Genomic DNA, 27,035 nt, shown 5'->3' with positions numbered 1-27,035 from the left:
AGAAAGAAAGACGAAAAAAGAGGTGCAGCAGCAGCGCTTCATTATGATCAGCTACTTGAGTGGTATCATATCAAAAAGCAGAAAACCTCCCTCCCATATATTATGAAATCTTCATGATATGCCGCCAGCACGAACGCCGTTCACATGCGGATGAAAATCAAGACAAGTATCATGGATCCAGTCTCCGCAAAACTAATCCGAAATCGACACAAAAATGAAGATAAAAGCCCAGCCAAATGCCATGAATCCAACCTCTGCAAAATCAATCTGATATTGACAACTCCAACGCGGCAGAGACGAGGCTTTTCCTTCGAAAACTCTGCTCGTTCCTCCTCGAATGCAGGTCCCGATGGGAAGCGTTGTTGGGGCGAACCTTTCCGACGCGGTTCGCAGAGGAATATAGAGGGGCTGTCACGGCAGAGGTGCTCCTGCGGCGAGCGCCGACCTCGGGCGACCGTCCTCGGGGAGCAGTAATGATGGTGGATGTGGACGGCCGACGCCGGCGGCGCGGCGGGGACCGGTCTGCGGGCAGCGAGCTGGGGTGGCATTCCTCGAGGCTGAGCGGGTCATTTGATCCTGACGCGCGCCGGCGCGCATCGGCAGACTCCGCGAGCAACAGAGACTGCCGGCGGACCAAGTCCAGGGCAGGCACGCTACAGCGGGCGCTGGACGGACGATGCCGCGGAGAACGGTGATTTCTCGCAGCCGACGACAATAGCAACGCGTCGTCCGGCGACAGAAAATCCGGGTCCGACGCCGGGATTGAAGTCCGACTGAGAAGCGGTGGCGGCGAGGAAGGAGCCTCATCATCGAACTCTCCCGGCGGTGTCAACAAGGCGATGCCGCCGTTCTCCTCCTGCTCAACGATAGGGGACGCCGTCGCCGACGCGAAGTTCAAAGGCGAAGGCGAGGGCGAGAGCGGGGTCTCGGAGTTGGTCCTCGAATTTAGATTTTGAGCCAGGCTATGCGCATGCAGTTTCTCCGTCAGCATAGTCACGGATATCCGTCGATGATGATAAGGGTCGTAGGTGGTCGGGTTCGACGTTGGTGGTTGCGGTTGCGGACGACGGCGATACGGGGGCGTTCGGGGTCGCCACAGGGGATGCCCTGGCTGTCTCGACATTGGAGAGGGGGACGACGGCCGCGACGAGAGAGGTGAAATCATGGCATCGTCACAGTCGAGCATGACCCGATCGTCGTCATCTTTGATCGACGAGGGAGACGGGAATGAAAAGCCCTCGAACATGACGGAGAAGACTCGAGACTTGGATGTAGTCCGTAATCCGCAGAGATCAAAAATGATAGGCGACTCGACTGACAGTGCGTCGATAGCCTCCTGGTAGTTATGTATGAGAAAATGGCGAGCTTCTTCCCGAGATCATTTTTGTCCCAGGCCACCGTAAGAGGACCAGGGCAAATATTAACCCTAGGGGCGATCAAACGAAAAGGCAAATCACACCGGAGGCCACGAACCAGGTTCAGGCGAACCCTAGCCAAAGGGCTAAGCTCAAAGCGAGGCGAATTGACTTTTTTGACTCGGATTGAATCCGCCACCCCGAAGGAAAGCCCTGTACAGTACACGAGAACTGTACTCGTACACGCGGAATCCTGGGGGGCCAAGTTCCGAGATCCAACTGAGTCGACGTATCGGCGGTGCCACCGAGACTTGCTGAAACTTTTTTTTTTAAGCGAACTCTTGCCTCAATCCAGGATTCGGATGGTCCAGGGCGAAACTCGCGAACAGGAACAACGGCTCAGCGCTAAGCAAAACGCTACATGAAGCTAAAAGCGCCGTCGGGATTCTGGAAATGCGCTAGAAAAATTTAATGTCGGGATTCTGTGTCTGATTTGTTGGTCCGGAGTTGCCGAATTGGCCCATTTTCCGGGGCTTAGGGCTGACCTCGCAAGCTGCACGTGACTTTACTAACCACGCGGGGGTTACCCTTCCGGGAATCCGGGATACATGTAATTTTACGTACTAAATTAGGAAGATATGCGCAAACACTCACAGCATGGAGCCGTGGACAAGTCACCCAGGCTGATTGATTCATTTAATGTTGCCTACCTTAACTCCGTGCAAGCTTGCATAAATTAATGTTCATCGCCCTATACGAATCCTCATGCCTCCCTGACACAAAGCCGCAATTGTCTCCATCACCAAGGCGTTGCTTGGCCCAAGTTGAAGTACACTAGCTGGCCGTTCGCCCTCGCTTTGCTTGTTGGATTATTGGATTCAAGTAGAAGCTCCTCAAGAGGAAGCTGGCAAGAGATCTCCAGATGTTGATTGATTCTGCATGAAAACGGTCCGCAAGCTGCAGGGTCGGGACGCGCCCAATCCGTTCGGAGAATTTCGATCATAACCTAATGTCTATGATTCATCGCTATCCTTCGGGAGCCTCACACTTCAAACGGCCCCAATCCAACGAAACGAGATCCCACAGGCCAAAGAATGAGATCTGCAGCGTGGTGTTGTCTAGTATCATCCATGACCAACTGCCACATTTTCAAGTCTGGACAGCGTCGATAAGACTCTGGTACAAGATAACTCCGCAATATCCGTAAAACCCTGGAGACATCTGTTCAGCTGAGATTAGTGGGTACGATCAATCTGTTGGTCATCGATGAACTCATCCAAGGAATTCGTCATTCAATGCAGTGGTTATCAGCCCCGAAGCAGCTTCAATTGCCCTTCTCCGTTGTCCAACAGTCGTCCAAATCGCTATGCCTCCTGCAGTGCACTCTAATAACGAATGCACCGTGGCAATGAGGTTTGCGAAGGACCTCAGTCGGGCAACCTCTAAAATAGCAGGATGGTACGGAGTACTGTTTATCTTGGTCGCTCAGGCAACAATAAAAAGGCCAGCCCAAGGACTGTTGACGAGATCACTGGTCAGACCGCCAGAGGTTCAGATGGCAGTGCCGAAACAGCGCCAGCTAGACTTGAAATACCGTGTCTTCCATTCCAATGATGAATGTGTCGGGAGGTGCAGGATCTAAGGTCCCATGGTTAGAGTAGGCGTGGGCGCAGATTGGAGATCTTGGCTGCTTGGCATGCCAAGTACCTCTCTTGAATCCACGTGATAATTGCTGAGTCATCCAATGTAGGGCTAGCATGGAGAAAACCCTAAAGCCAAACCGGAAATTGCTTAGCGAATCCGCGCTAGCCACACTCACCAGTTCCTCCACCAGGAAATGCGACTTTTTGACAGCGATCCGAATTGACGGTTTACACCCTTGATCGCCAGAGCCCGACAGACCACACGGAGTGATCAAGGTACGTGACCCTTGAAAATAAATCGAATCCGTCCTCGCTCGCGACAATTTGAATCGTATGCTGACGTTTGTGAGTGTAAAGATGACTACTGCAAGGAAGCACATCCCAATCGTGAAGAAGCGTACGTTTTCTTCCCGCTTGCTCGATGCCGCTTTCGAATTACTGCCGGACTTGGCGGAGGAGGAGAACATTACATAGAGATTCTTTTGGATTGAGTCATGTCGTTCTCCGACTCTCATCTCGGCCACATCTCGAAAGAAACGGAGACAAAGAAAACGAACGCGAACTGACAATCGTGGCCTGCAGGCACGAAGCGCTTCATCCGATTCCAGTCCGACCGCTTCAAGCGTGTGGACGAGGCATGGCGCAAGCCCAAGGGTATTGACAACCGCGTCCGCCGCCGCTTCAAGGGTGCTATTGCCATGCCTTCGGTACGTCGAAAACTACGATATCCTCGGGGAATTTTGCTACCGTCATTTGAAAATTGAACATAAGGATCTAATGTGACCGTTTGGGATAGATTGGCTATGGCAGCAACAAGAAGACCCGCCACATGATGCCCTCTGGCCACAAGGCCTTCCTGGTGCACAACGCCAAGGATGTTGAGCTCCTCCTGATGCACAACCGCACCTACGCCGCTGAGTATGTTACTTTCTTTTACGCTACATCGTGAATGAGAGCTGACCATGATCCCCAGGATTGCTTCCGCCGTGTCGTCACGCAAACGTGTTGAGATCCTTGCCAAGGCTAAGGCTCTCGGCGTCAAGGTTACGAACCCCAAGGGCCGTGTGCAGACCGAGGCATAAATGTTTTTTTGTATTTTGTGGTCTTAATGAAAAATATGTCTGGTTCTGGGCATTTGGCATGTGCTCCATGTTTCCAACCAGTAGCAGAAGAAGAAGAAGCCCGCAAGACAAGACGAGGTGTGGGCTCCTGTCAATGGTTCCGGAGGCGTTGCGGGAACTGCATTAGCTATGCCGGCATGAGATTCATAGAATTTAACGTGAATGGATTAAACTTCTCGAAATCTCAGTAAATTCATGGATCGAACCATTTCAGAGAAAGGGTCAACTGGCCAAACTGATGGGCGGAGATGAACGGAGCAAGTCCCGACTTCCCGACCCCGCCATTCATTCCGAGCAAGAATCACCGCAATGGCTGTACCAGTCAACAACATCTTCTGATCAGTTATCCATTCCGGCACAATGGCAGGCATTCTGAAGCGACCGCTCAAACTGGCCCTCGTGCAGCTCGCCTCCGGCGCCGACAAGGCGGCGAATCTCCGCCACGCACGCACCAAGGTGCTCGAGGCGGCCAAAGCGGGCGCCGGACTGATCGTGCTGCCCGAGTGCTTCAACTCGCCGTACGGAACACAATACTTCTCCAAATATGCCGAGACCCTCCACCCGTCGCCGCCGTCGCCGGAGCAGTCGCCGTCGTTCCACGCGCTGTCGTCGCTCGCCGCGGAGGCCAAAGCGTACCTGATCGGCGGCAGCATCCCCGAGCTGGAGCCGTCGACGAAGAAATACTACAACACGTCGCTCGTGTTCTCGCCAACGGGCGCGCTGATTGCGACGCACCGCAAGACGCATCTGTTTGACATTGATATCCCCGGCAAGATCACGTTCCGCGAGAGCGAAGTGCTCTCGCCGGGGGATAAGGTCACCGTGGTCGATCTGCCGGAGTATGGCCGGATCGGCCTGGCAATCTGCTACGATGTGCGGTTCCCCGAGTTGGCCATGGTCGCGGCGCGCAAGGGCGCGTTCTTGCTCGTCTACCCGGGCGCCTTTAACCTGACCACGGGCCCGATGCACTGGTCGCTTCTTGGCCGCGCCCGCGCCGTCGACAACCAGGTCTACGTTGCGCTGTGCAGCCCCGCGCGTGATATGTCCGCTTCCTATCATGCTTGGGGTCACAGCTTCGTCGCAGGGCCCAATGCGGAGATTCTAGCCGAGACGGAAGAGAAGGAAGACATCGTCTACGCGGATCTCAACAATGAGACGATCGACTCCACCCGAAAGGGTATCCCCGTCACCACGCAGCGCCGGTTCGATGTCTACCCGGATGTGAGTGATGGTGCGAAGTTGGAGTAGATGTTTGATATCCGATTGTACTATTGTCAGTGTTTCCGGCGAATCGAACGTAGTCCTCCGGACTCGATTGTACACAAGGAGTATCTTTAATGAAAGACTTTGCACAAATGCATTAGGTATATTCCCCGGGCTGCCCTTCGTAGCAATGAAAGAGGATCGTTTTGAACTGCAGTTCTCCCATTACGTATCAGTCATTTTGGCGCTGCAAAGTCGCGGCCAATCACATGCGCGCACGAAGATCGACTAAGTCACGTGATAGAGTTCACTGCAGCCAATCACAAGCCTCTATTCTAAGCGACGCACACTGAAAACAACCTCCCACCAGGAAATTCCTCACTTTTTCCCAGCTCGACCAGACCAGCAGCCAGCAGCAACCCCCGACCGCACCATCAGCCAGTGAGTATTCGCTGCAATTCAAAGAACGAGAGGAAACTCGGAGTCCGTCTGACCTGAATTGTCTTTTTTTGTTTTCGCAGAAATGTCCAACGCGAACAAGGGAAAGAAGGGTCGCTCGGCCATCGCCGATGTCGTGACGCGGGAGTACACGATCAACCTGCACAAGAGAGTATGTTGAGAACCATCATTCTACCGTTCCCTCCGTTCGATTTTTTTTTCTTTTCTCGCCTGCCTGCGGCCATGGATCGAGATTGCGTCGAAGAGAACGACCGATACCCCGACCCGCAATCTTTGACGGATTCGAGCATCGATCCATTTCATCCGTCTCTCTGCGCAATTGGGCCGCACCATGCACGAGATTCAAGAAGAAAAAAAGAAGAGGGAAAAAGAAAGATTAGTTTGATGAAGTCCATCTATGGCCGCAGCGGGAAAGAACAAAGAAAATATCAGCAATTTCATCTTCATATTCCAACATGGCATCAGGACGGAAGACTAATTGAATTTTTCTCTCTTCTTCGGAACAATAGGTGCACGGCGTCACCTTCAAGAAGCGTGCTCCCCGCGCCATCAAGGAGATCCGTGCCTTTGCTGAGAAGGCCATGGTAAGTAACTTTCCTCTCCACACTCTCTTAGGATAAGTGAATTGATTCACTGATTTTTCTGTTCTGTGTTCATAGGGCACCAAGGATGTCCGCCTCGACCCCCAGCTGAACAAGAAGGTCTGGGAATCCGGCATCAAGGGCGTGCCGTTCCGCATCCGCGTCCGCATCTCCCGCAAGCGCAACGACGAGGAGGGTGCCAAGGAGAAGCTCTACTCCTACGTGCAGGCCGTCAACGTCAAGAACCCCAAGGGTCTGTCCACCACCGTGGTCGATGATGCTTAAACCTTTTCTTTTTTTTTTATTCGTTTTCCTTAGACGAATGAAGACAAGAAAAAAGAAAGTTCATGGAATATTCATGACATGTTTCAATACTAGTATTCATCCATCTTTTCCGTTGGGCGGGAATCAGAAGTTGTATGGTGCGAGAATGGTCTGTCTAGGTAGCTACGGCGATAATGACAAAAAGTACTCTCTGCATTAATGAATGAATGGGCATCATCAACGGGCTCCCTTGATCTGCGTAGACTCAGCTTCTCTGTAACCTGTCCCCTATGGATAAAGATGAACCGCTGGGTGCTATCATGCTGGCCGTTCGAGGCATGGTGTTTCTGTACGAAGTTCACTGCAATCAAGAATCTTGGAAATACAAAAATGCCTTGGATCTCTGTATTATCTACTACATCGAGTCATTCACAGGACATGCAGTTTCAGAACCTCGTAGCTCCCATTGGGTCTTGCTGGATGACATGCATTCTGTAGTCCACGATCCATCCCTTTCCCATACATATGCGGCGGATGCCCAATACACAAACAAATCAGATTCCATCTTGATGCCCCTAAACACAATTTTCAACTTGGAAATCACATTATCAAACCCTTCAAACATTTTCAAACAAACTCCAGGCTTGCAATGCTTCTTCCCACAACAATGAAAACAAACAAACACACCTCTATCGACTCAGCCATGGCAAAAGAATATCAACAGAAAGCACGGCATGGCAAAGACAAGAAAACAGAATACAGGCAGGGAAACGCGCTCTCACAAACCTGTATCTCAGAAACCATACGTATCCATCAATGGAATAGCCATGTGAATATCATGCGGGCTGGCATCAATCTCATGCAAGTCGAGTCAACCTCATTCTGCCACGCATTCATCACAATATCAACAAGAAAAAGAAATCAGGACTTGAGTGACTCCTTCGCTTTCGTTAGCGCCTCGCCTAGCTCCGCTGCCGCCTCCTTGGTCTTCACACGAAGAGCCCAGGAATCCGCCCCATCGCCTGTGGCACGAGGAACCACAAACTGGACGCTGCTCCCCTGGACTTTGTAGTTGATCGCTTTGTGAATGGCGCTGTTCAGCACAACCTTTCCGGCAGGTTCGGTACGAAGAACAATGCGAGCACGGCCAGTGGCTTTGTTGAAGAGAACGCGAAGCTGTCCTACGCCCTGGACCTCCCAAGTATTGTTCTGGAACTTGAGTGCCCGGGATCGCACCGTATGTAGAAGATCTTCATCCTCCTCGCCGGCGTTGCCCACAAGGTTGATTTGAGGGTCATTGGTGGTGTCGGCATCTGTGTCCTCAGCATCCGTATTTGCTGTCGAAGTGCCGCTAGGACCGGTGCCCGAGGCTGCAGATGGTGGTCGAGCCAATGAGCTGAAGAGCCCTCCCGTCGTACTTGGCGCAGCACTGGTGCCATTAACAGTGGGCGCGAAGATCGAGGCAAATGGTTTGGCAGGAGCAGCGTCCCCCGCCTTTGCTGGTTCGGCAGTCTTTGCTGGTTCGGCAGGCTTTTCTGGCTCAGCAGGCTTCTCTGGCTCAGCAGGCTTTCCTGGCTCGGTGGTCTTTGTTGGCTCGTTAGGCTTTTCCTGTTTAGTTGTCTTCTCTGATTCGGTAGCCTTTTCTGGCTCAGTGGTCTTTGCTGGCTCGCTGGGCTTTTCCGTTTCAGTGGTCTTTGCCGCTTCAGTGGTCTTCTCTGGCTCCGCAGTCTTTTCTGCTTCCGTTGTCTTTGCAGTCTCAGCTGGCGCTGCGGCTTCAGTATGCCTTGCTTCATCGTCAACGAACATAAACCCTTTGCCGGGCACGAACTTGACTTGTTTCCGTCCAGCCTCCTCAAGCTGCTTGCGTTTCTTTTGCTGCGCTTCAGCGTACTTGCGCTCCCACTCTTCCTCATTCTCCTCCTCCGAGTCAAATTCCTCAGCCTTGCGCTTAGCCTTCTCTCTTTCAGCATCTTTGGCCGCAAGTTCGCCGAACTGGGCGAAGAAATTCGTTCCGCTTTTGATTTCGAATTTGGGTGGTTCGAAGCTAGGCTTCGCAGGTGCTTGCGCAGGCTCGCTCGTCTTACTCGGGGCGGCAAAAATGGAGGATGATGGTTTTGGAGTCGATGCGGCGCCAGTTTCTCCGAACGACAGTTTACTGGTCGCCACCGATGCAGGTGTCTTGCTCCCATCCGCCGTGGAAGAACTCTTGGGAGTCGAGGCGAAAGCACTGGCAAACAGCCCCGCCGTTTTCGATTGGAATTCGCTCTTCGAACGCTTGCTCGAATCATCAGTGTCACCGACTTCAGCCAGCTTACGCTTGCCAGACGGATGAGGCGTAGGTGGCGGTGGTCGCCAGGTGCTGCCTGCACTGTCTGTGCTCTTCTCAGACTGCTGTTGCGAGGTAGCCTCAGTTTTGCCTTCCGCGTCTTCTTTGCGCCGCCGAGCATTGATCGGCATGCCGATTCGCTCCCGAACCCGGATGTAGAATTCGATGATGTTATCGAAACTCTCTTTAGTGGGATCCAGAGCGGCAATGCGACGCTGGAATCCTTGGTTTAGACGAACAAGTTTGATCTCCCTACGGCGATCAACATCCTCCTGCTCGTCCACAGTGCCTTGGCTCTTGGGAATCAAGTGATCGAACATCGCATCTGGGTTCGTGGGGTCGGTCTTGACGTCTTGCTTTTTCGGGTCAGCAGCGACCGCAGTGTCGTTCCGACTCGTTGTGGACTTGAGCGGTGTTGAAAACAATGAATCGAACGGTCGACTGGCTGGGGAAGCGGATTGTGCATGAGCTGTGGTACTGGAGGCAGCAGTAGCAGGGGTCTCCGGTTTTGTGCTGGCCGCAGTAGGTTTGAAAGGCGTTGAGAATAAGGAATCAAACGGTCGGCTCACTGGTGGAGTCGATTGTGCAGGAGTCGTTGCATGGGACGCGGAAGTCGCCGAAGCTTCTGGTTTCGTGCTGGGTCCAAACAGGTTGCTTGTAGACTTGAAAGGCGTTGTACCTGCGGAAGCGTCATCATGCTTCTCTGGAGATGCATCTGTAGGCTTGGTGATTCGGCTGAAAAGAGATTGCGCCGTCGAGGCTTCGGTGCTCGCAGCGGCTGTAGAAGTGCCGGGGCCGGTGCCCGCAGGCGTGAAGAGAGAGGTCGTTGCCGGTGTGGTAGTGTCCTCTTTCTTCTGAGCCTGGGCAAACAATGGGGTGCCAGTTGACGGTGTTGACAGGCCGTTTGGCTTTGCCGCCTGACCAAATATCGATTGTGTTGTGTTCGATTCGGACTTGGAAGTCTGGTTGAACAGCGAGCCAGTACCAGACTTAGCACCAAAGAGCGCCGGGGGTTCGGAAGCGGCGCTTGTCTTTGGCTGGGAGAAAATTGACGTTGATTCGGCCGTAGCAGTAGTCTTTGGCTGAGAAAACAGGGAGGTCGATTGGGTAGTAGCTGTGGTTGCCGGCTGCGAGAAGATTGATGTTGACGCGGTCGACGTTGGAGTCTTTGGCTGAGAGAACAGAGAGGCCGATTCCGTACCAGCAGTGGTTGTCGGTTGGGAGAACAGGGAAGTAGACCCAGTGGCAGTGGTCGGCTTCTGCTGGCCAAACATAGACGTATTCATGCCGAACAAACTGGCGGTGGTAGAAGGCTTGGAGAAAAGAGAAGCTTGCTTGTTATTCTCCTCAGCTGGCTTGTTGATTTGACCGAATATGGGCTGAGATGGAGCAGTCGTGGAGGTGGTAGCGGAGGCCTGGGCCTCGCCAGATTTGCCGGTCTGGCCGAAAAGGGGTTGACTGGGAGCACTTTGAGTCGTAGCCGCCGACGTCTGAGAATCAGCGGGCTTGCTGGCCGAGGCGAAGATCGATTCGGACGTGGATTTAGATGCTGGAGTTGCATTACCGAAGAGTGGTCCGCCCGACGGCTGCGACGTCGAGAACAAGTTCTTGGCTCCAGCAGTTGATGTATTGCCAAAGATCGACCCCGAGGAAGCGGGAGTACTGGCGCCGAACAGAGACGGGGCCGCAGTCTTCTTATTGTCAGGGGAGGTCTGCATTGTATCGTCACTGGCGGTGAATGGATTTGAGGGCTTCGAACCGCCGTCAGACTGGCCAAAGGTAAAGGATTTGCTGGTCGCGGTTGACGCTGAAGTCGAGCCGAATATGGAACCACTGGGAGCTGACGTAGCAGGCGTCGACTGGAAAATCGATGAGCTGGATGTCGGGCCACTCGTAAAAGACGACCCAAAGAGGTTGCTGCTGGTGGTTTGATTTTGCGTCGGTTGAGAGCCAGAAGGCCCCGACGAAGCAGGCAGGTTGAAGATACTACCTTGGAAACCCGTTTGCCCTTGTGAGGAATTGTTGGATCCGTTGGCACTCGCGAATGGGTTGTTGATACCCGCGGCGGAGTCAAAAGAAGCTGTGAAATTGAAAGTGGATTGGCTGTTGTTGGTACCAAAGGTGATGGGCTGAGAGGAATTGTTTGCAGAGTTCGGTGGTACCGCACCCGGAAAACTTTGGGATTGGCCGAAGACGAAGGTGTTGGAGGAGTTCGTATTGGATGCCGGGGTCACGGTATTCGGATCGATCGAGCTGAAGGGACTCACGAACTGCTGCTGGGATTTTGCAGCAGCAGCAGCAGCGGTTGCTCGCCGCCTGCTAGAGAGTGGTTTGATCCTAGGGAGCACTCGTTAGTATTGAGATTTTGAGACAGGAGATGACGGGACGCTGGAAGGACGGTTGGACGCGAATTAGGAGCAATCGCAAAAACCAAGAGACGAAAATGGAAAGGAAGAGATCAGAGCCAACTTGAGAATGGAAATGTGTGAAGAATCAAAGCTAATCATGGAAAATATAGAGGCAGCGTGTCATTGACACGAGGCACAATAACGAGCGAATTGAACTCTCAAAGTTTCAAATGGAAATTTCCACAAAAGGACACTTACTTTCTAGCAGCGAGAGTAGATGGAGAAGCCCGCTGGGGTCCGCCGCCGGGAGTGCTCATGGTGAAGTCGATTTCCCGAGCCCTTGTTCTGATACAAACAACGCAATGATATATTGCCGCTTGCGACAAACCTAGGTCCCGTGCTCTCTTTGTCGCGGAATTCCAGAGGTGTGATGTGAATGATGGCGGGAACTCAAGCGCTCACAGCGTTCCACAGGACGCGAGAATGAGATGTTCCTTGCGCGCACGATCGCGAGAGATGGCTGTGTTCGTCGAAGAGAAGATGCCCAGTCTGCGGCGGTCTGTCGCAAACCCAACCCGATGCTTCCAACGTGACTCGAGAATCACGTTCGGAGAGCTAATACACGTCAAGGAAAAGGAGACTCAAATGACGTTAGGGACAAGCAGTCCTCTGCAGAAAGTGAAAACAGCGAAAAGCAGCAAGTGTAGACTCGAATAATGAAAAGCCGGGGAAGTCGCGCGGACAGCAAGTGGCACGCGAGAGGTCGGGCCGAAGGACCTGCAGCGATGAGAGACGGAGGCGAAGACAGGCAAATGCTGTCGTCGCTGTCGTCGTGGTAGACTGTTTATGTTTTGTTGTTTACGCTGCGGCTCGATGCGACACTCGGCCGTGTCGCTGCCACTGGGTTCCTTCCCTGTGCACAGTCAAGTCACGGCTCTGCTCAGTCGCGCCTTCCTGATGTGCTGAAGAAACACGGGGCAAAAAAATCTAGTCACATGATTTGCTATCACTCTTGGCGTGATCCACCAATCAGAAGCGTTGGGTTCACCAGCCACTCTTTTCTTGAAATAACACGGTTCTGAATCTGAGCTGCTTCACAAGCTTCTTATGTGAGAAACAAAAAAAAAAAAAAAAAAGTACATCGTCTATTGCATGCAAGTGATTACCGTAAAGTCAAGATATAGAAGTATTACGAGCTCCGTCAAGCTATGCTACTGGCTCATTTCCCCTCCTATCATCACTGAATGAGCGACGCAACCTCCCCGTCCAGGTCATCGATAATCGACTCAATCACACTTGCCTCGACGACATTGTCCAGCCACGTAAATGCAAGAACCAGGCAACCGTCATCGCCAGTCACCGAGCTGATATTAATGGGCGCCCCGACGACATTGGCACTTTGAGCAAACATCATACGGCCAATCTGCACAGTGCCAGAGGGACTGTCTTCAGGTTGGAACCGGCGCGGAGCAAGATTGGACACCTCAAAGCTACTCTGTCGAGGGTTCACAACCTGGGACCGGAACACGCCGTTTTCAAAGTCGCGGACGTACTTCACCAGACCGATGACGCGGTCCTTGCCCTTCTGCTCCATTTCTCGGTTGATGGTGTCTTTTACGGCCCGCACTTCGTTCCATGGGAACTCGTTGCCTTGAAGGGCTTCGCGTGTGAATGTCTCATCGTACGACAGGACGTATGTCCCTCCAATTGAATCGTCCGGGATCAGATCCGTCAGCCATCTTCGTGCAGACATGGGAATTATTCCGTTGAGTTTTCGGTACTGGGTGGGAATATTCCGGAAGATGATCCGGGCGATCAGGACCTGCAGTAACGCAGTGATCGAGCCATGGTGCGTGCGACATGCCGTCCTCAGCGCGGTCGTGGCGTGTTTTGAGAAGGCAACGTGCCGAAAGCGGTTGACCAGGGGTACTATGATCTCCGATCCTGTCCATACACTGGAATCGAAGCGCGGGAAAATCGACTCCCACACTTTCGAGATCAAGTACCAGATAGATATGGGCAGAGGCAAAACCGACTCCATAGTTGGCAGCAATGGCGAATTCGGTGGTTTGATCCGCGAGTTCACCACCGCCCCGGTCGGCAATGGGAAAACCTCCTCTAAAGCGCGAGCTAGGCTGAAGAGGAAGTTTCTTCCCGACTCCCCATCGCCGAGCACATGATGGTACATGAAAGACGCGGTGAATGTCGACACATCCTCGGGGTCGTAAAGAACGTGGAGTTTCCAGACCGGAGCACCGCGAGCGTAGAACACATTGAGCTCAGTCTGCAGCACTTCGTCCAGCACATTATCCCGAGAGCTAGTTGCTGAGCCCTGTACAAGAGTCTCCGTGTCCTTCGAGCGGGGATGGAAGATGACACACGCATCCAAGTCAATCTCCGGGACGCGAACAAAGTAGGGCTCCTTGACTCCTTCGGTCACGACGGTGGCCGAGAGGATAGAATGTTGCTGGATCAGGATCTCGCATGCACGGTAAATTAGCTGCTTCAAGTATTCGGTACTTTGAGCAATGGCTTTCTCTGTGGGAAGACGATATGTCGCCGTCAAAGCGACGCTGGTGTAGAATTCGACGTTGTGCCGATACGCATGATAGCGCTCGAATGGGCCTATTTGATATTGTGAACGTCAGTTCAACATCGTCATCAACCTTCTGGATTGACGGTCTATTTTACCCAAAGGCCTCAGCTTGTCCCAATTCTTTGCTTCTTCGGCGTTCATCACGTCAGTGTGGTAGGTAGTACTTAGTCGACAACAACAATCAATTCTTCGCGAATGTCCAGATCACTGAACCGCAGTAGGTCTTTATTCATGCTCCAAGTCCACATTAGTTCACGCTACTCCGAACTACAGCGTTTTAAGTCCCTAAATGATCATAGTATCGTGACATTTGGGGACATAAAAGGCAGCTGAATTGAAGGGTGGCTGATTGACCAGCAAGGTAGCAATCTCTTGATTGGGCAAAGTTGAAGCTTGAGCTTCGAGTAATTACCTACTAATTACCAGAATAGGAATAACGCTGTTGGCCATTGTTTTCTTCTGCGTTCTGAGACTGGATTCTTGACTGCTCCAACTCCCAGGGAGCTGAGTGTCGTTTGATTGATTCGTCTCGATCTGTGGTGGCGGTGCTCTTCGTGCTGCTTTTGAGATGACCACTGAGGCGGCGAAGGAACTGTTGGAAAATAACGTCCAGGGAACAGGTAGTTGGTGGTTGGGTACAATTAATTCAAGGACCAAGCGAATAGTACCATGTACTGATTGTTGATGCTGTGACGACCAAGTTATGATGATGACGACATGGCTGGTTGCTTCCATGAGGGCACTCCTCATTAACATTCTAACCAAGCAAGAAAGAGAGCCATGTCTCAACGACATATGGAGAGAACTGGGACCTATGGCCATCATGCAAGACGTCAAAATCGTCGTTGTTCGTTGATTGCTGTAAACCAGCAACTTCAAGGGTATTGATACACATCAGATCAAACAAAGTATAAAAACCAGCGCCAGAAATGATGTTTGACAACAGACCCGACATGCCAAAGCAGAAAAACATCTAAAGCTTGGCCTTGGTCTGCGCCTTCTTGAAGAGAGGCTCCAACTTGGTCGCTTTCATCGCATTGCCCTTAATCTTCAGCTTCCCACCCATGAAGAGCCGTTGAGCATTTGCCTTGCCGGCGACGAGGTTCTGGAAGTCGGCATCGGAGAGGATGAGCGTCACTGAGAAGCCCATGCATCAGTAACGAACGATTCTCAGAACGAGACGCTGGCACATACCATCCGCCTTTCCACCAGCCGGGGCCTCGCCCTTGAAAACCTTCCCCTTGTCCTTCAGATCGACATACCAACTCTGCTCCTTGCCGTCTTTGTTCTTCAGCGTGATCGTGTAGATGCCGGCGCCCTTCTTGATGGCGTCTTTGCGCTCGGCCTCATCGCTGAGGGCCTGGTTGATGATATCGAAGGCAGCAGAGGCAGGGAACGCGGCTGTCGTCCAAAGAGGCCGAATCAGCAAATGTTTTCAGTTCGTTGGATGATGTGGCGTTTTGCGGAGAAACTAGGCTATTGTTCGACTTACCGTCCTTGACAGACATGGTGGCAGATTCTATTGATCGACGACGAGGTACTGTCAGCGTCAGAGTGGAAGAACAAGGATGACAGGCAGAGGAACGTTGTGGTGATATTTCAAGACAAGACCTACTGTTATGCCGAGGCTTGAGCTGGCTATGATTGTGATGCCGTTTGAACCGTTCGGTTGTCGCATTCGGTCATTGGGGGATCCAGTCCGGGGTAGCAATCGAACATGTGAACGCCAAGACGGCTACTCGGTATTTATGCCTGAATGCTGGGGCATCAAAAAACCCCGGATCGACAGTTTGAACTGTCATGTGTTGACACCAGTCAAGCATTGCCATTTGAACTCCAGTATGAGACCTAACGAACGGATGGTCATGACCCATCAATACCACTAATCTTTCAGAAGTCATTATTCGTTTGTATGGTTGACATCACCGCCAACTACTAAACAATACCGACGACTGGATGAATCGCTTTAGATGTTCCGGGCTCAACCAGTGCACCTCACGGGCCTTTGCTTTGCTCTGAGAACGATCACCAACATGTTCTCGATGTCTGCGTTTCCGAGTTCTCCGTCGCCGATGGTGGGTGGCTGGAGTCGGTGAAAGGATGGTTGGTTTGAAATACATCGAAGGCTCCTCGGGGCTCAGCATGATTGGGACTTCGGCCTCCTCTACCCGAACTCCATGTTCCTTGTCGGACATGCGAGTCAGCGGAGCCAGCGCATCGTCCCATGTACCGCTTCGGAGAACCGTGTCCTCGAAATCGAACTCCTCTAGGGAGTGGCGATGCTCTGTGGTAAAGCTGGCCACCTGCGAGGCATCGACGATCACATTACGAAGGGACATGTACCGCAGGTTCCGTAGTTTGAGCGGCCGAAGTGGCCAGTTGTATCTTGCCGGACACACGGTTCTCGGCGATGGCGTACAGAGCGCCGGCTCGCTGGAGAGCGACAGCGGGAATGGACCTTTGGCGCCGTTCCAGCAGAAGTCCAGGTTCTGCAAGTTTGGGAAGCATTGCAGGTACGAATGGAGGATCTTGAGCTGATCCATGGATTGCCCCTGCTCGGTAGGGAAACTATCGATGTGAAGCACCAGGTTTCTGATCAGGCTCCACCGCTTGCAGCTGGCGGGCGAAGTCCCGAATCCCATAATGGGCCGTAAGTAATGAATGCCTCCCGGATGAATCGGTTGCAGACACAATGATTCGAGAGATCTGAGCGGTGCTCGCTCCACGGCGATGCGCAGGGAGATCAGGGCATAGTCCACCACACTTCGCCGGTAGCGATGCGTTGCCGCCTGTCCGCTGCAGGCGATCTTCAATGACCGTAGCGATGGCATGCACGACAATGCCTGAACGAAGGACGGCACGTTGGTGGCCGCATGGAACAGCGTCGGATACTGCTTGACTAGCAGCTCGTTCATTTCCCAGCTGCCATACTTTGGCTCATTCTGACGGGAGGACACGTCCGGCTCCCGAATCTGGGGGAAATAGACAAAGGTCAACTCCTCCCCCGTTATCGGGTCGAGCAGCGGTGGCAAGAAAGTCTCCTGGGTGTGCGGCATGACAAAGGTCAACGTCCTGACGTGACCGCCAATGCGCTTCAGCGCTGCCATGCGCGCCGGCTTGATGAATGTGCTGTTGCGGAACGTGATGCGAAGGTCTGAGAACAGCATCCGCGCCACGGGAGCGCTCAAGTCACGGCACACGAGACGAAGGTTCTCGAGGTCTTCTCTCTCGAGAAGCTCGAGTACTCCGTCGCGAGCGAGATCTGTGCGCCAGAATCGTGTAAGTGCGGATGTAGGCGCCATGTTGACAAGGATTCATGTCGTCTGGTTTAGACACTGGTTTGATGTGGTTGCTTGATTTTTGTTTCTCGAGGTTCTCTCACGACTACTCCGTTCCGTCGGAGCGGTCTGGCGATTGTACTCTGAATTGACAATAAGAGGTTTGCTTTGAAATGAAACACTAATATTGCGGGGATCCCTCTCCTATAACTCGTCCCAACAACTTTGTTTACAAAAGAAAGCACACCACATAGACAAGCCGGAGAGGGGCGCCTCGATCAAGATAAGCAGAGCCATAAACCACTAGCCTACTGTACTATCATCCTCCATACACGCGAAGAAAATCACGAAAAACGCGAGCAGGGAAAAGAGAAGAGGTCCATAGGACCACTGGCCATCGACGTGACTCATCTCCGATGAGCAGAACCCACGGGATTGGCTCTACGATGCGCGGACTGCAGCTGCAGAGCTTTGGCAGTTTTGGCTGTCGGGTCCATCGCACCGCATTAGCGTCGGTCTTTCGCGAAGGCGATCTTCCTCAACGCGGAGGGATCATGGTATGATCTCATGAAACGCGGGAAACATTCCCACCATTCGCGGAATCTGAGCGGTTGGGGAAGGGAAAGCACACGGGGCATTACGACATTTTCCCTGCCGAGTTGAACCGGGGGCTTGCATAAAGAGAGAAACAATGCACCAATAGACGTCCCGGCGAGGATTGAGAATGAGGCCGGGAGGTGCCTTGGCGTTTTTCAACGGGTGGGGGTGGAGTGGTGAACCGTGATACGGGCACCCGAACCGTGAACCGCCTATGTATGATACGCGCCGGGTGCCAAGACTGGTGTCGGGGGATGTGATTGGCTCGGAGCGCGCTGCGCGGAGCGGGTTCCCGGTGAAGTGACGCGAGTTTGGCGCGATTTTCGCGCGTTAATCGTGTCTGCTCTTCATCAGTGGCGCTTAAGTAGGATCAAAGCGCGCCCAGAGTTTGGTTGCCTTCGCAAAAGGCACGTGAATATCGTGGGTGCTTTGGAATTGGAAGGCAATCGGGCAGCGGAGAGAAGAGTTCGTATGGAATGTCAATATTGATTTCTAGCCACTGCCTAAACACCGGATGATGCAAAGGCCCCAGTTCTAGACTATGCAAGGGTATGGATGGAAAGGCAGAATAGCCTGCGCTTACACAGACAACGCCAACCGCAGAAATCAATGAAGGTTCATTGTTCGACGGGTAGGATCAACCGCGACGTCATTCATATGCAGCGATCCCGCACTGCTTCCCCCATCCACGTCGGAGGACGTGGAATGCCGGCGACGGCGCTCTCGCCGTGGCCAGTAGTTTTGGCTTTCCTCGTCACTAGAAAGCCTTCTGAACTCGTTGATCGCATCATCGGGCTTGTATGGTACATCGCATCGCGAGGATCGCAGGGGAGGATAGAAACGGCGATACGAGAAGTATGTCACGACGCTTCCCAGGACAGCTCCGCTGGTGACATCCCAGACATCATGACGGTAGTCTTCGCACCGAGAGATGGCAATAAGCAAGGCGCCTAGGAGGGGTAAAAGTGCCAGGAAGCAGCTTGCTAGATCAGCCCGCGGTCGAAAGACGTGTAATTGCCCAGATATGAACCTGCCGGGAGGGTTAGTGATCATCATCAAGCCCATGCAACGGAGATGGATGCGCCTACAAAGCCAGATATCCTAATCCGGCAAAGCCGAAACTACTATGTCCGCTGGGAAAACTTCTCCACCCCTCCCGTAAGATATGCTCATTGGGTTGGGTGCAGACGGCGTAAGTCACCAGAGTATGTTCCGGCGTGCCCTCCTCGGGCTGACAGCGGGCAATCAAGTCCGGTCGAGGGCGTCCGACTGAGTTCTTGATGATGCCGGTAATGAACGGCGTCATGGCCAGTGCAGATAGCAGACCAAGGATTGAAACATGGAGCTTGTGCATGTCAAACCGGGCGACCAGGCCCCAGACGAAAATTAGGACCAACGGCGAGACTCCCGAGTATATAATTGACCATACTGTAGCAATCAGTCATAGCTCTCGTCACCCGCAACTGGCGGCGACCTACTCTGAGGAACCCTCTCTTGGCGCGTATACGGGTATTGAATTGCAAGGTTGTCGATGTAGAACATGCGATGGAAAGGCCGCAGGAAGAGGTGCATCTGTAAAAAGACCCTGGGTGTCAGTCTCGACTCCGGTCGTTACTTCTGCAGAGTGCACTGCACTCACCAAAAGAACAGAAATAGCCAGCACGACAATAGTGATATAATCAGCTGCATAGCTTTTCTTCCAAAATCGGACGGACGCCCCCAGGATGCCGGGGCGGGTCACCAGCGTCATGCTGGCGAGCAGCCGGGAACGATGCGGCTGAATAACCGGGAGAGCTCAAAGTAGTGGTACGAGATCGATGGCACACGGCGACATTTCGCAAACATTAAGACACGGGTAAGGCCAATGCAGAACAAGGAGCAACGAATAATCGTCGCAAATAGGCTCATATGACTTCAATTCCTAGGGTGGAAGAAAGAGCCGAGAAGTGGTGAGCTTTTCCGCCTTTGGCTCAGGTAGGCTAAAGTTACCATTTCCTTTCCCCGTGTTCGGAGGTGAAAAAGCTCGCAAGCTTTCTTTCCAATTGATTGGTGTCAACTCACCAGAATACCGCCCTTTCCTTCAACCCAGTTTAATAGCATCTTTGTTTTTCTTCTGGTCTAAACGCTAGCGAAAATCTTATGTGTGCCCGGTTTCCCGGCCCTTGACAGCTACGCCGCATTACCATGGCCGAAGGAGGCTCTCGTCCTCTCGCCGTTTTCCCACCGCCGCCGCCGTTGTGGAAGCATTTTACTCCGGAGAACGTCGAGAAGCTCGAGAACATTAAGGCCGAAGCTACCAAATCACGAGGAGAGCATCCCAAGAAAAAATGGCTGCCCAGCGAACTGCAAGCACTGGACGTGCCTCCTGAGCTGAAATATCTGATTCCACCGAAGGCGCCGACTTCCGGATCGTACAGCGTATTCGGAGAACTGCAGAGTGTATGATATGGAGCAACCAAACCCTCCGATACCATGTTTATGCTGATTCAAACAGTTGTCGGGCACTCTACCGTCTCTAAAAGAGCAAGGCATCGAGCAACTCTACCCGTCCCCGCCAGCAACAGATGCGGGCGGAGAAGAAGCAGCGCTTACAAAGGATGGCCGACCGCTGAACCACGCGTACTACCTCCTCAAGATCAGCAAGTCGCTTCTTCTCAACTTCCTCGAGTTCGTCGGCATCCTTGCAGTAGCACCGGAGCAATTCGAACCAAAGCTAGAAGACATTCGAAACCTATTCATCAATGCGCATCATCTGCTGAACCTCTATCGGCCGCACCAGGCGCGCGAGTCGCTGATTCTTATGATGGAAGAACAATTGGAACGAACGAGGAATGAAATACAGGACATGGACAAAATCAAAGAACGTGTTGAGCGTCTCCTCGAGCAGTTGAAGACCGAGGGTTATGAGGTTCAACAACCAGCGGCAGAAGTTCCATCCGACCGTACAGAGAACGACAAGCTTGACAGCAAGGCACTGCAGGAGGCGCGTGAGCTCTGGTCACTCCTGAAAGAAACCGACGAACAGCGATGATGCCGCAGCTTTCGTTTCGGTCGGAATACCATTCAGCAAGTTGCTCTGACTAGCGCTAGCGATGCAGTCACTTGCAATCAGCTCACTCCATGCGGTCAAAGTTCTTCATCTACGAATGACAGTCTGTCGACGCAGTTTGAACGTCGAAGATACTGCTTGGACAGTTGGAGGAGCAGATTCTTACATGAGGCAGGACGCTCTTGACTACTAATCATTTAGCCATTGCGTCGTCAGAGCAGCCTCAAGACAGAATACCAGAGCACTTACAACTGCCAATGGTATAATCACGTGACATGACTTCCGCCTCTTGGCAATCAGATCCGAGGAGGATTTTTTCCTCATGATTTCTCCAACTTCACCCACACACATTTCTTGGATGCTTCATTCAGTCGCATTGCACAATTGACTTTGATACCCTAGAGGTAAGACTTGATGTTCTCAATCTCACTGCTTTTCCATGATGATATGCCTAGATACTGTTTCAACCCCAAATGAATTCGCCATTGGCGCTTGTTGATTATATTGTGCATCTGTTCTGATCAAACCACTGACAACTGATTTTGCTTCTTTCTGAGATATTTGGCTTGAACATTTTGCTGACGAGAAAAGTAGATAACTTCACTGAATCTATGACATTGACCATCTAACGAACAAATTGACGGGAATCCTCATTCCTGTTTTCCCTTGTCATGCAAGAACATCAACATATGGGCAAGATCAGAAACACCCAGTAGAGTGTATGATTATTATTAACACAATGATCGACAAAAGAAAAATGCAACAATCCACTCTATCCTCCAATGCTCGGTTCTCCGGTACCACGGCAGAATATAGCATTTATGCCGACTTGGCTTTCGTCGACCCCTTGGTCCGCAACTTCATCAAACCATACACCAAAGCATACGATGACAGAACGAAGATGACCACGATGCCCGCATCGCGCCATCCATAGTAATATTCCTTCAGATTGATGGTCCTGAGGTAGTCACTGCCAGAGCGGTACTGGCACACACGACAATCGGACGTGGCGTCCGGGTTGATGAGGTTCGCGCCGGCGCCCAGGCCCTGCATGTAACCCTCGAGGTACTGCCCGCAGGTGGTGCCGTTTGGTGGATTGAAGCGCGCGAATTCGGATTCCGAGCATTCGACCTTGATCCCCCACATGTTGAAGGTCAAAAGGCTGCCCATCATGTAGTTGAACGGATTGATCCAGTAGATCCAGTACCGCCAGAACGCCTGGATCTGCTCATAGGGCACCAGGACGCCGCAGAAGGAGATGAGCGTACCGAGGACGAATGGGTTGGCGAGCGCGGCGAAGACGGCGTTGGGCGCATAGGCCGCGATGAATTGCCCAATGCCCGTGTACAGGAACTCGTACATGAGCATGACGAAGAACATGGCGCCGGCGCGGTCCGAGTCCGTCGTGAAGCCGACCGTGTAGTACCAGCAAAGGAAGTACAGGACGGCGCAGATGCAGAGGTAAGGGAGCTCGGAGACGATCAGGGCCGTCACGAAGGCCTTCCACGAGTACATCTTGGACTTGCTCTCACGCGTCTCGTAGATGTCGCGGCGCTCGATGAATAGAGGTTGCAGCTGCGCAATGACACCGGGAGCCACGAAGATGAAGTTGAAGATGGTGAAGAGCCGCTGCTGCAGGTCCGCCACGCGGTCGCCGATCATCCAGAAGGTGAAGCCGTTGAACAGCGCGGTTATGATATGCAGGATCATCTTGTTGTTGATGTAGTCGGTGTTGCGGAACAGGGACACGGTCATCCGCCAGGTGACGAGCTTGGTCTGCTCCCACAGCGACGTCGAGAATTCGCGGCCGTCGTCCACGGTCGCCGGAGGTTTGGCCGCGGCCTCCGCGATGATCTGATCCAGCTCCTGCGTGACTTTTGCGCACTCCGGGGACTGCAGCCAGATCTGGGCCCAGTCTTTGCCCTGCGACAACGATCCGGACACCACATCTATCATGTGCTCCGCGGGGTTGACATCCGGAGGGCACGGCGCACCGTATCGTTCAAAGTAGGCCTTGACGGCCTGTCCATTGTCGCCGATCTCGCCAAAGTACACCGTCTTGCCTCCCATGCCGAGCAGCAGGAGCGTGTCGAACTGGGCAAACAGCTGCGCCGACGGCTGATGGATGGTGACCAGCACGGCCTGCCCGACATCGGCCAGTTTGCGCAGGAACCGGACCGTGTTGAACGCCGACTGTCCGTCGAGACCGGAGGTGGGCTCGTCCAGGAAGATCAGAATGCTAGGCTTGGCGACCAGTTCCACGCCGATGGTGACGCGCTTGCGTTGTTCCACCGATAAGCCGGCGCCGACCCGGCCGATGAGGGTGTCGGCGATGTCGTGGAGCTCCAGCAGATCGATGATGACATCGACGTACTTGAGTTTCTCTTCGCGGGGTACCTCGGGAGGCTGGCGGAGGAGGGCGGAAAACTCGAGAGCCTCACGCACGGTGGCAAATGGTTCATGCACATCGAGCTGCTCGCAGTAGCCGACAGAGCGCTGGAAGGAAACGGGCAAGGGTCTTCCGTCCACCATGATCGATCCGTGGATGGTGCCCATGGTCTTGCGTTGGGCCAGAACGTCGAGCAGAGTTGTCTTTCCGGCCCCAGAGGCACCCATCAGCGCGCCCAGCATGCCCGGCTTGACCCAACCCTGTACATTGTCCAAGAGGACCCGGTCTTCGGACGGCGTCTTGACCGTGTACGTCAGATTCTTCCAGGTAAACACAGAGGTGTTGCGGACAACGTTCTTCTTGATGGCATCCGAATTGTCGCGATCGGCGGCGGCGACCGTCGAGCCGGTGTCGGTCGCACTGTTCACGCCGCTCTTCTCCTGCGCCTGCGATTCCTCATCGACTGGCTGCCGGACACGAACCTTCTTCTGTTTCTCGCGGGGAATCAGCAGCGACGGTCCATTCTCCGAAGAGGAGCGCCAGCGGGTAGTGAAGATGATCGTAATGGCGGCAAACAAAGCCCACCACGCCCAGACAATGCCGAAATTCCGCCACACATGAGAATGGCTGTAGGACAGCGATTTCAGATACTGATCTCCAGAGACGACCGACGAGCCAGGCTGGGCACCTCCGACACCGGCGCACGCCTGGAAATCACGGAGCGCCGAATCCATGTAACCCGGGCCGTTGGGGACGAGGTTGACTCCGACGCAAGGAATGGTCTTTCCGTGAAGCTCATTGCTCAACAGCGCCTCGAAAGCGTACGCCAAGGGATCAATCCAGTAGATCCAGACGAACCAGGGGTGCATGTCAGGCTTCTGAATCAGGTACCCGGTGTACATGACTGTCGCGGTGATGGCCAACCCGGACACCTTGGAGGCTCCGTCAAATGTTTTGAAAGCGGCACCAATGGCACGGAACATTGCTGTCATGCACTGTTTATACCGTCAGCTTTTCATTTGGTAGAGACCAATGCTGAAGAAAGGCAGGCACTTACCATTGCGGTTGAGAAGACAATCACCCAGTGTGTAAAGAACGCGCTGGCGGTTGCTGTCAGGCCGACCATCCAGTACATAACGATCGTAAAGGACGTGACTTGGAGAATGATAAGCGGAATGTCCGCCGTGATTTGGGCGATGCAGAACGCTGCAGGATGGTAAAAGGCAAAGCTCTTGTGCTTGATGAGGACCGGGCGGCCAGTGAAGGACTCGGTGACCTCGCTCATGGACAACAAGCTGTTGAAGAGCAGCGAGAAGAACAGTGCACCGGCCTTGAGGAACAAACCACCGCTATTGTCGGGAGCGTTGTAGAACAGCGAACCGGCGATCAATGCCTGAACGACGCAGGAGAGTTGCTTGATCATGAAGCTTGCTTTGTCGCCCCAGAGAATCTGATACTGCCGCACGACTGCTGATTTGACCTGAGAGACAAAGTCGACCGTCATGGCGCTGGAACTGGGCAGTCGGGGACTCTTCTCAACCGACACTGCTTCGCGGAAGGCCTCGGTCCGGCGTTTCGCCTCCTCCGTGGTCGGATAGTCGTATTCCTGTCGCATGCGGGCGGCGATGGGTGATTTCTCGTACTCAGCCAGCAGCATATCCGCGTTCCGAGGGAAGGTGTATTGATGGCTGGCACGCACAAGTCGTTCAGTCGGCACCGTCACTCCCGTCAAGAAGTCGGCCACGTTCGAACCCTCCCGACAGATGAATCCCAGGTTTTCCATGAACGGTCTCGCTTCTTTCATTGGGCCGTAGTAGATCTGTTTACCTCCGTCGAGAAGCAGGACCTTATCGAACTGTTCGTAGATGCCGTTGCCCGCCTGATAGAGAGTGACGATCGACGCCAAACCCAGAATGTCCGTCATCGCACGAATCGCCTTTGCGTATTCCAACGCCGTGCTGGCATCCAGTCCGCGGGTGCTGTTATCCCAGAAAAACACCGAGCCTCGGGTGGCCAGCGTCTCGATGATGGAAACTCGCTTGCGCTCTCCTCCAGATACGCCGCGCACAAACTCGTTGCCGATCTTGGTGTCATGCGTGTGCTGGATGTCCATGGATTCCAGCAAAAACTTCTTCATCTCGATGCGATATGCCTCGGCCGAGTCCACGCCGTCGGGAAGATGGGCAGGCACCTTGAGCTTGGTCGCAAAGTCCATTGTCTGGCCCACAGTCAACGTCGGATAGAAGAGCTCCTCTTCAGTGTTCATGACGATCTGGCTGCGGTAGCGGGCCGCCTCCTTGACGTCCATCGAGCCGTACCATACGTTGCCTTCGACCGATGCATATCCGCGGCGGCGGTTGGCGAGAATGTTGAGCAGAGTCGTGCAACCCGAGCCGGGGCGGCCAAGCACCAGGAGCATCTCGCCGGGCTTGACGCATCCATGGCTGTCGCTGAGAATCCGCTTTAGGGGAGGGTTGTTGCGCGCCTCCTTGACGAGCTTGGGGATGTTGAGCTGCGAGACGATGTTTTCATTAATGGCAGCTTCCGCGCTGATAACATCAACATTCACGTTCGTCCACGTTACGCCGAGTTCCCGTGGCTTGAAACCCGATCTGTCTTCTCGGGCTTTGAACTCCTGGACCTTGTGTTTGAGGTGCCACTCATTGCCTTGAGGCGATGAACCTTTGATCTCTTCAGCGGGTTGGACACCCGCTTCGGATCGGACCGAGACGGTCGCGGAGTCGGATGGCGTTGGGGCTATTCTATCAGCCATCATGCTGAGACCGAATGTCCATTGCTTGGAGATCAATCATTCTACGGGGTCGTTGATGCCCTTTTGTACCTCGTCGACATGACGGAGGACAGTGACGGACCAACTTGAAGTCTTGACGTCTTACGTACGGGTCGATCCGGCTCCTGTTTTGCTCCCAGCTCGTAATCGAGCCAATCTAATGCTAAATCGGATGGACATCCTCCCGACTTTCGAGTTCTCCGAGTCTCCAAACGGCGAAGATCCTGACTTTCCGTTGAAGCTCCCGAAACCCTTGAAACGAGAAAACGAGAGATCTCCCGAGTCCCGACGCTGTGGACCAAGGAGCACGTTGGCAGCCAATCAAGTTCCGGCGTTTGGAACCTCCGATCCCGCTGAGTCAGCAATTCATAACCCGTGATTGGGCGATTGCTCGGCTGTCGGAGCTAACCTAAGCATTGATGGGTGGTTGAGCTGTTCGGTAACTTACGAAGGTTCAGGTGCAGGATGATCCGTAGACTCCTCGAGCTGCGCAGCGGACGGGGGCGGGTTGCAATTTGCATGTTGTCAATGACAGTCAATCTGAGGAGAACGATCGGTTAGCCGAAATGCGGCTGCCTGCCACCTGGTGCCCATTCATGGTAATTGATAGGGCTGAAGTTAGTCCGGTTGGCGTGTTCATTTTTATTATTAAGGCTGTGCATTGTTGAGATTCGTGTCCGTACTTGAAGTAGGTATCTAACGGTCTAGAATGGACTCTACTTTCAAGTAGATGAATCATCGATCCATCGTTGTTTCGGGAATTGCTTGTGCCAACGTCCTTGTAGCGTAATCGATATTGATACGAGATGCGGGAGGCGCAGGAGATGCATTGAGGTTGGAGAATGTGCTGGTCCAGTAGACTACTTTGTGAGTCGTCTTCATGATTCATTCATATCAAAGTTGAAAGATTGAAGCTGAAGAGCTGATATGCACTAATACTCAAAGTCTCGAGACTCACCAATTCGCCATCCCAAAGCTGTTTCACATTTGATCGACATTCTGGAATCAATAATGCAAAAATAACCTACAGGCTAT

General features: G+C 53.2%; 11 protein-coding genes across 11 annotated transcripts; 4 read left to right on the top strand and 7 right to left on the bottom strand.

Moving 5' to 3' along the window:
* Positions 1-262: 262 nt before the first annotated feature.
* Positions 263-1,246, bottom strand: VTN31DRAFT_5194 (uncharacterized protein; the record flags this gene model as incomplete). Its single annotated transcript, XM_069405666.1, has 1 exon — positions 263-1,246. One exon carries the CDS (start codon positions 1,244-1,246, stop codon positions 263-265), a length of 984 nt encoding a protein of 327 aa, XP_069260707.1.
* A 2,109-nt stretch (positions 1,247-3,355) lies between these two features.
* Positions 3,356-4,080, top strand: VTN31DRAFT_5193 (60S ribosomal protein eL32; the record flags this gene model as incomplete). The annotated part of the gene is made up of 4 exons (XM_069405665.1): positions 3,356-3,395; positions 3,581-3,705; positions 3,795-3,916; positions 3,972-4,080. The coding sequence occupies 4 exons, from the start codon at positions 3,356-3,358 to the stop codon at positions 4,078-4,080; spliced, it is 396 nt and encodes a 131-aa protein (XP_069260706.1).
* Positions 4,081-4,479: 399 nt separating this feature from the next.
* On the top strand, positions 4,480-5,367 carry VTN31DRAFT_5192 (uncharacterized protein; the record flags this gene model as incomplete). The annotated part of the gene is made up of 1 exon (XM_069405664.1): positions 4,480-5,367. The coding sequence occupies one exon, from the start codon at positions 4,480-4,482 to the stop codon at positions 5,365-5,367; it is 888 nt and encodes a 295-aa protein (XP_069260705.1).
* Positions 5,368-5,845: 478 nt separating this feature from the next.
* Positions 5,846-6,647, top strand: VTN31DRAFT_5191 (60S ribosomal protein eL31; the record flags this gene model as incomplete). Its single annotated transcript, XM_069405663.1, has 3 exons — positions 5,846-5,932; positions 6,291-6,365; positions 6,441-6,647. 3 exons carry the CDS (start codon positions 5,846-5,848, stop codon positions 6,645-6,647), a joined length of 369 nt encoding a protein of 122 aa, XP_069260704.1.
* Positions 6,648-7,547: 900 nt separating this feature from the next.
* Positions 7,548-11,617, bottom strand: VTN31DRAFT_5190 (uncharacterized protein; the record flags this gene model as incomplete). Its single annotated transcript, XM_069405662.1, has 2 exons — positions 7,548-11,289; positions 11,559-11,617. The coding sequence occupies 2 exons, from the start codon at positions 11,615-11,617 to the stop codon at positions 7,548-7,550; spliced, it is 3,801 nt and encodes a 1,266-aa protein (XP_069260703.1).
* A 920-nt stretch (positions 11,618-12,537) lies between these two features.
* On the bottom strand, positions 12,538-14,037 carry VTN31DRAFT_5189 (uncharacterized protein; the record flags this gene model as incomplete). Its single annotated transcript, XM_069405660.1, has 2 exons — positions 12,538-13,925; positions 13,992-14,037. The coding sequence occupies 2 exons, from the start codon at positions 14,035-14,037 to the stop codon at positions 12,538-12,540; spliced, it is 1,434 nt and encodes a 477-aa protein (XP_069260702.1).
* An 832-nt stretch (positions 14,038-14,869) lies between these two features.
* On the bottom strand, positions 14,870-15,404 carry VTN31DRAFT_5188 (uncharacterized protein; the record flags this gene model as incomplete). Its single annotated transcript, XM_069405659.1, has 3 exons — positions 14,870-15,033; positions 15,091-15,297; positions 15,389-15,404. 3 exons carry the CDS (start codon positions 15,402-15,404, stop codon positions 14,870-14,872), a joined length of 387 nt encoding a protein of 128 aa, XP_069260701.1.
* Positions 15,405-15,818: 414 nt separating this feature from the next.
* Positions 15,819-17,198, bottom strand: VTN31DRAFT_5187 (uncharacterized protein; the record flags this gene model as incomplete). The annotated part of the gene is made up of 1 exon (XM_069405658.1): positions 15,819-17,198. The coding sequence occupies one exon, from the start codon at positions 17,196-17,198 to the stop codon at positions 15,819-15,821; it is 1,380 nt and encodes a 459-aa protein (XP_069260700.1).
* Positions 17,199-18,377: 1,179 nt separating this feature from the next.
* Positions 18,378-19,521, bottom strand: VTN31DRAFT_5186 (uncharacterized protein; the record flags this gene model as incomplete). The annotated part of the gene is made up of 4 exons (XM_069405657.1): positions 18,378-18,801; positions 18,860-19,199; positions 19,250-19,343; positions 19,411-19,521. 4 exons carry the CDS (start codon positions 19,519-19,521, stop codon positions 18,378-18,380), a joined length of 969 nt encoding a protein of 322 aa, XP_069260699.1.
* A 434-nt stretch (positions 19,522-19,955) lies between these two features.
* On the top strand, positions 19,956-20,802 carry VTN31DRAFT_5185 (uncharacterized protein; the record flags this gene model as incomplete). Its single annotated transcript, XM_069405656.1, has 2 exons — positions 19,956-20,210; positions 20,266-20,802. 2 exons carry the CDS (start codon positions 19,956-19,958, stop codon positions 20,800-20,802), a joined length of 792 nt encoding a protein of 263 aa, XP_069260698.1.
* An 837-nt stretch (positions 20,803-21,639) lies between these two features.
* VTN31DRAFT_5184 (uncharacterized protein) lies at positions 21,640-25,982 on the bottom strand (the record flags this gene model as incomplete). The annotated part of the gene is made up of 2 exons (XM_069405655.1): positions 21,640-24,204; positions 24,267-25,982. The coding sequence occupies 2 exons, from the start codon at positions 25,980-25,982 to the stop codon at positions 21,640-21,642; spliced, it is 4,281 nt and encodes a 1,426-aa protein (XP_069260697.1).
* Positions 25,983-27,035: the final 1,053 nt, after the last annotated feature.

This window comes from Thermomyces dupontii, assembly GCF_041956625.1.
Source record: "Thermomyces dupontii strain NRRL 2155 unplaced genomic scaffold VTN31scaffold_4, whole genome shotgun sequence".
NCBI lineage: Eukaryota > Fungi > Ascomycota > Eurotiomycetes > Eurotiales > Trichocomaceae > Thermomyces > Thermomyces dupontii.
The sequence above is the reverse complement of the archived record's forward strand: the minus strand, read 5'-3'. Positions and strand labels throughout refer to the sequence as shown.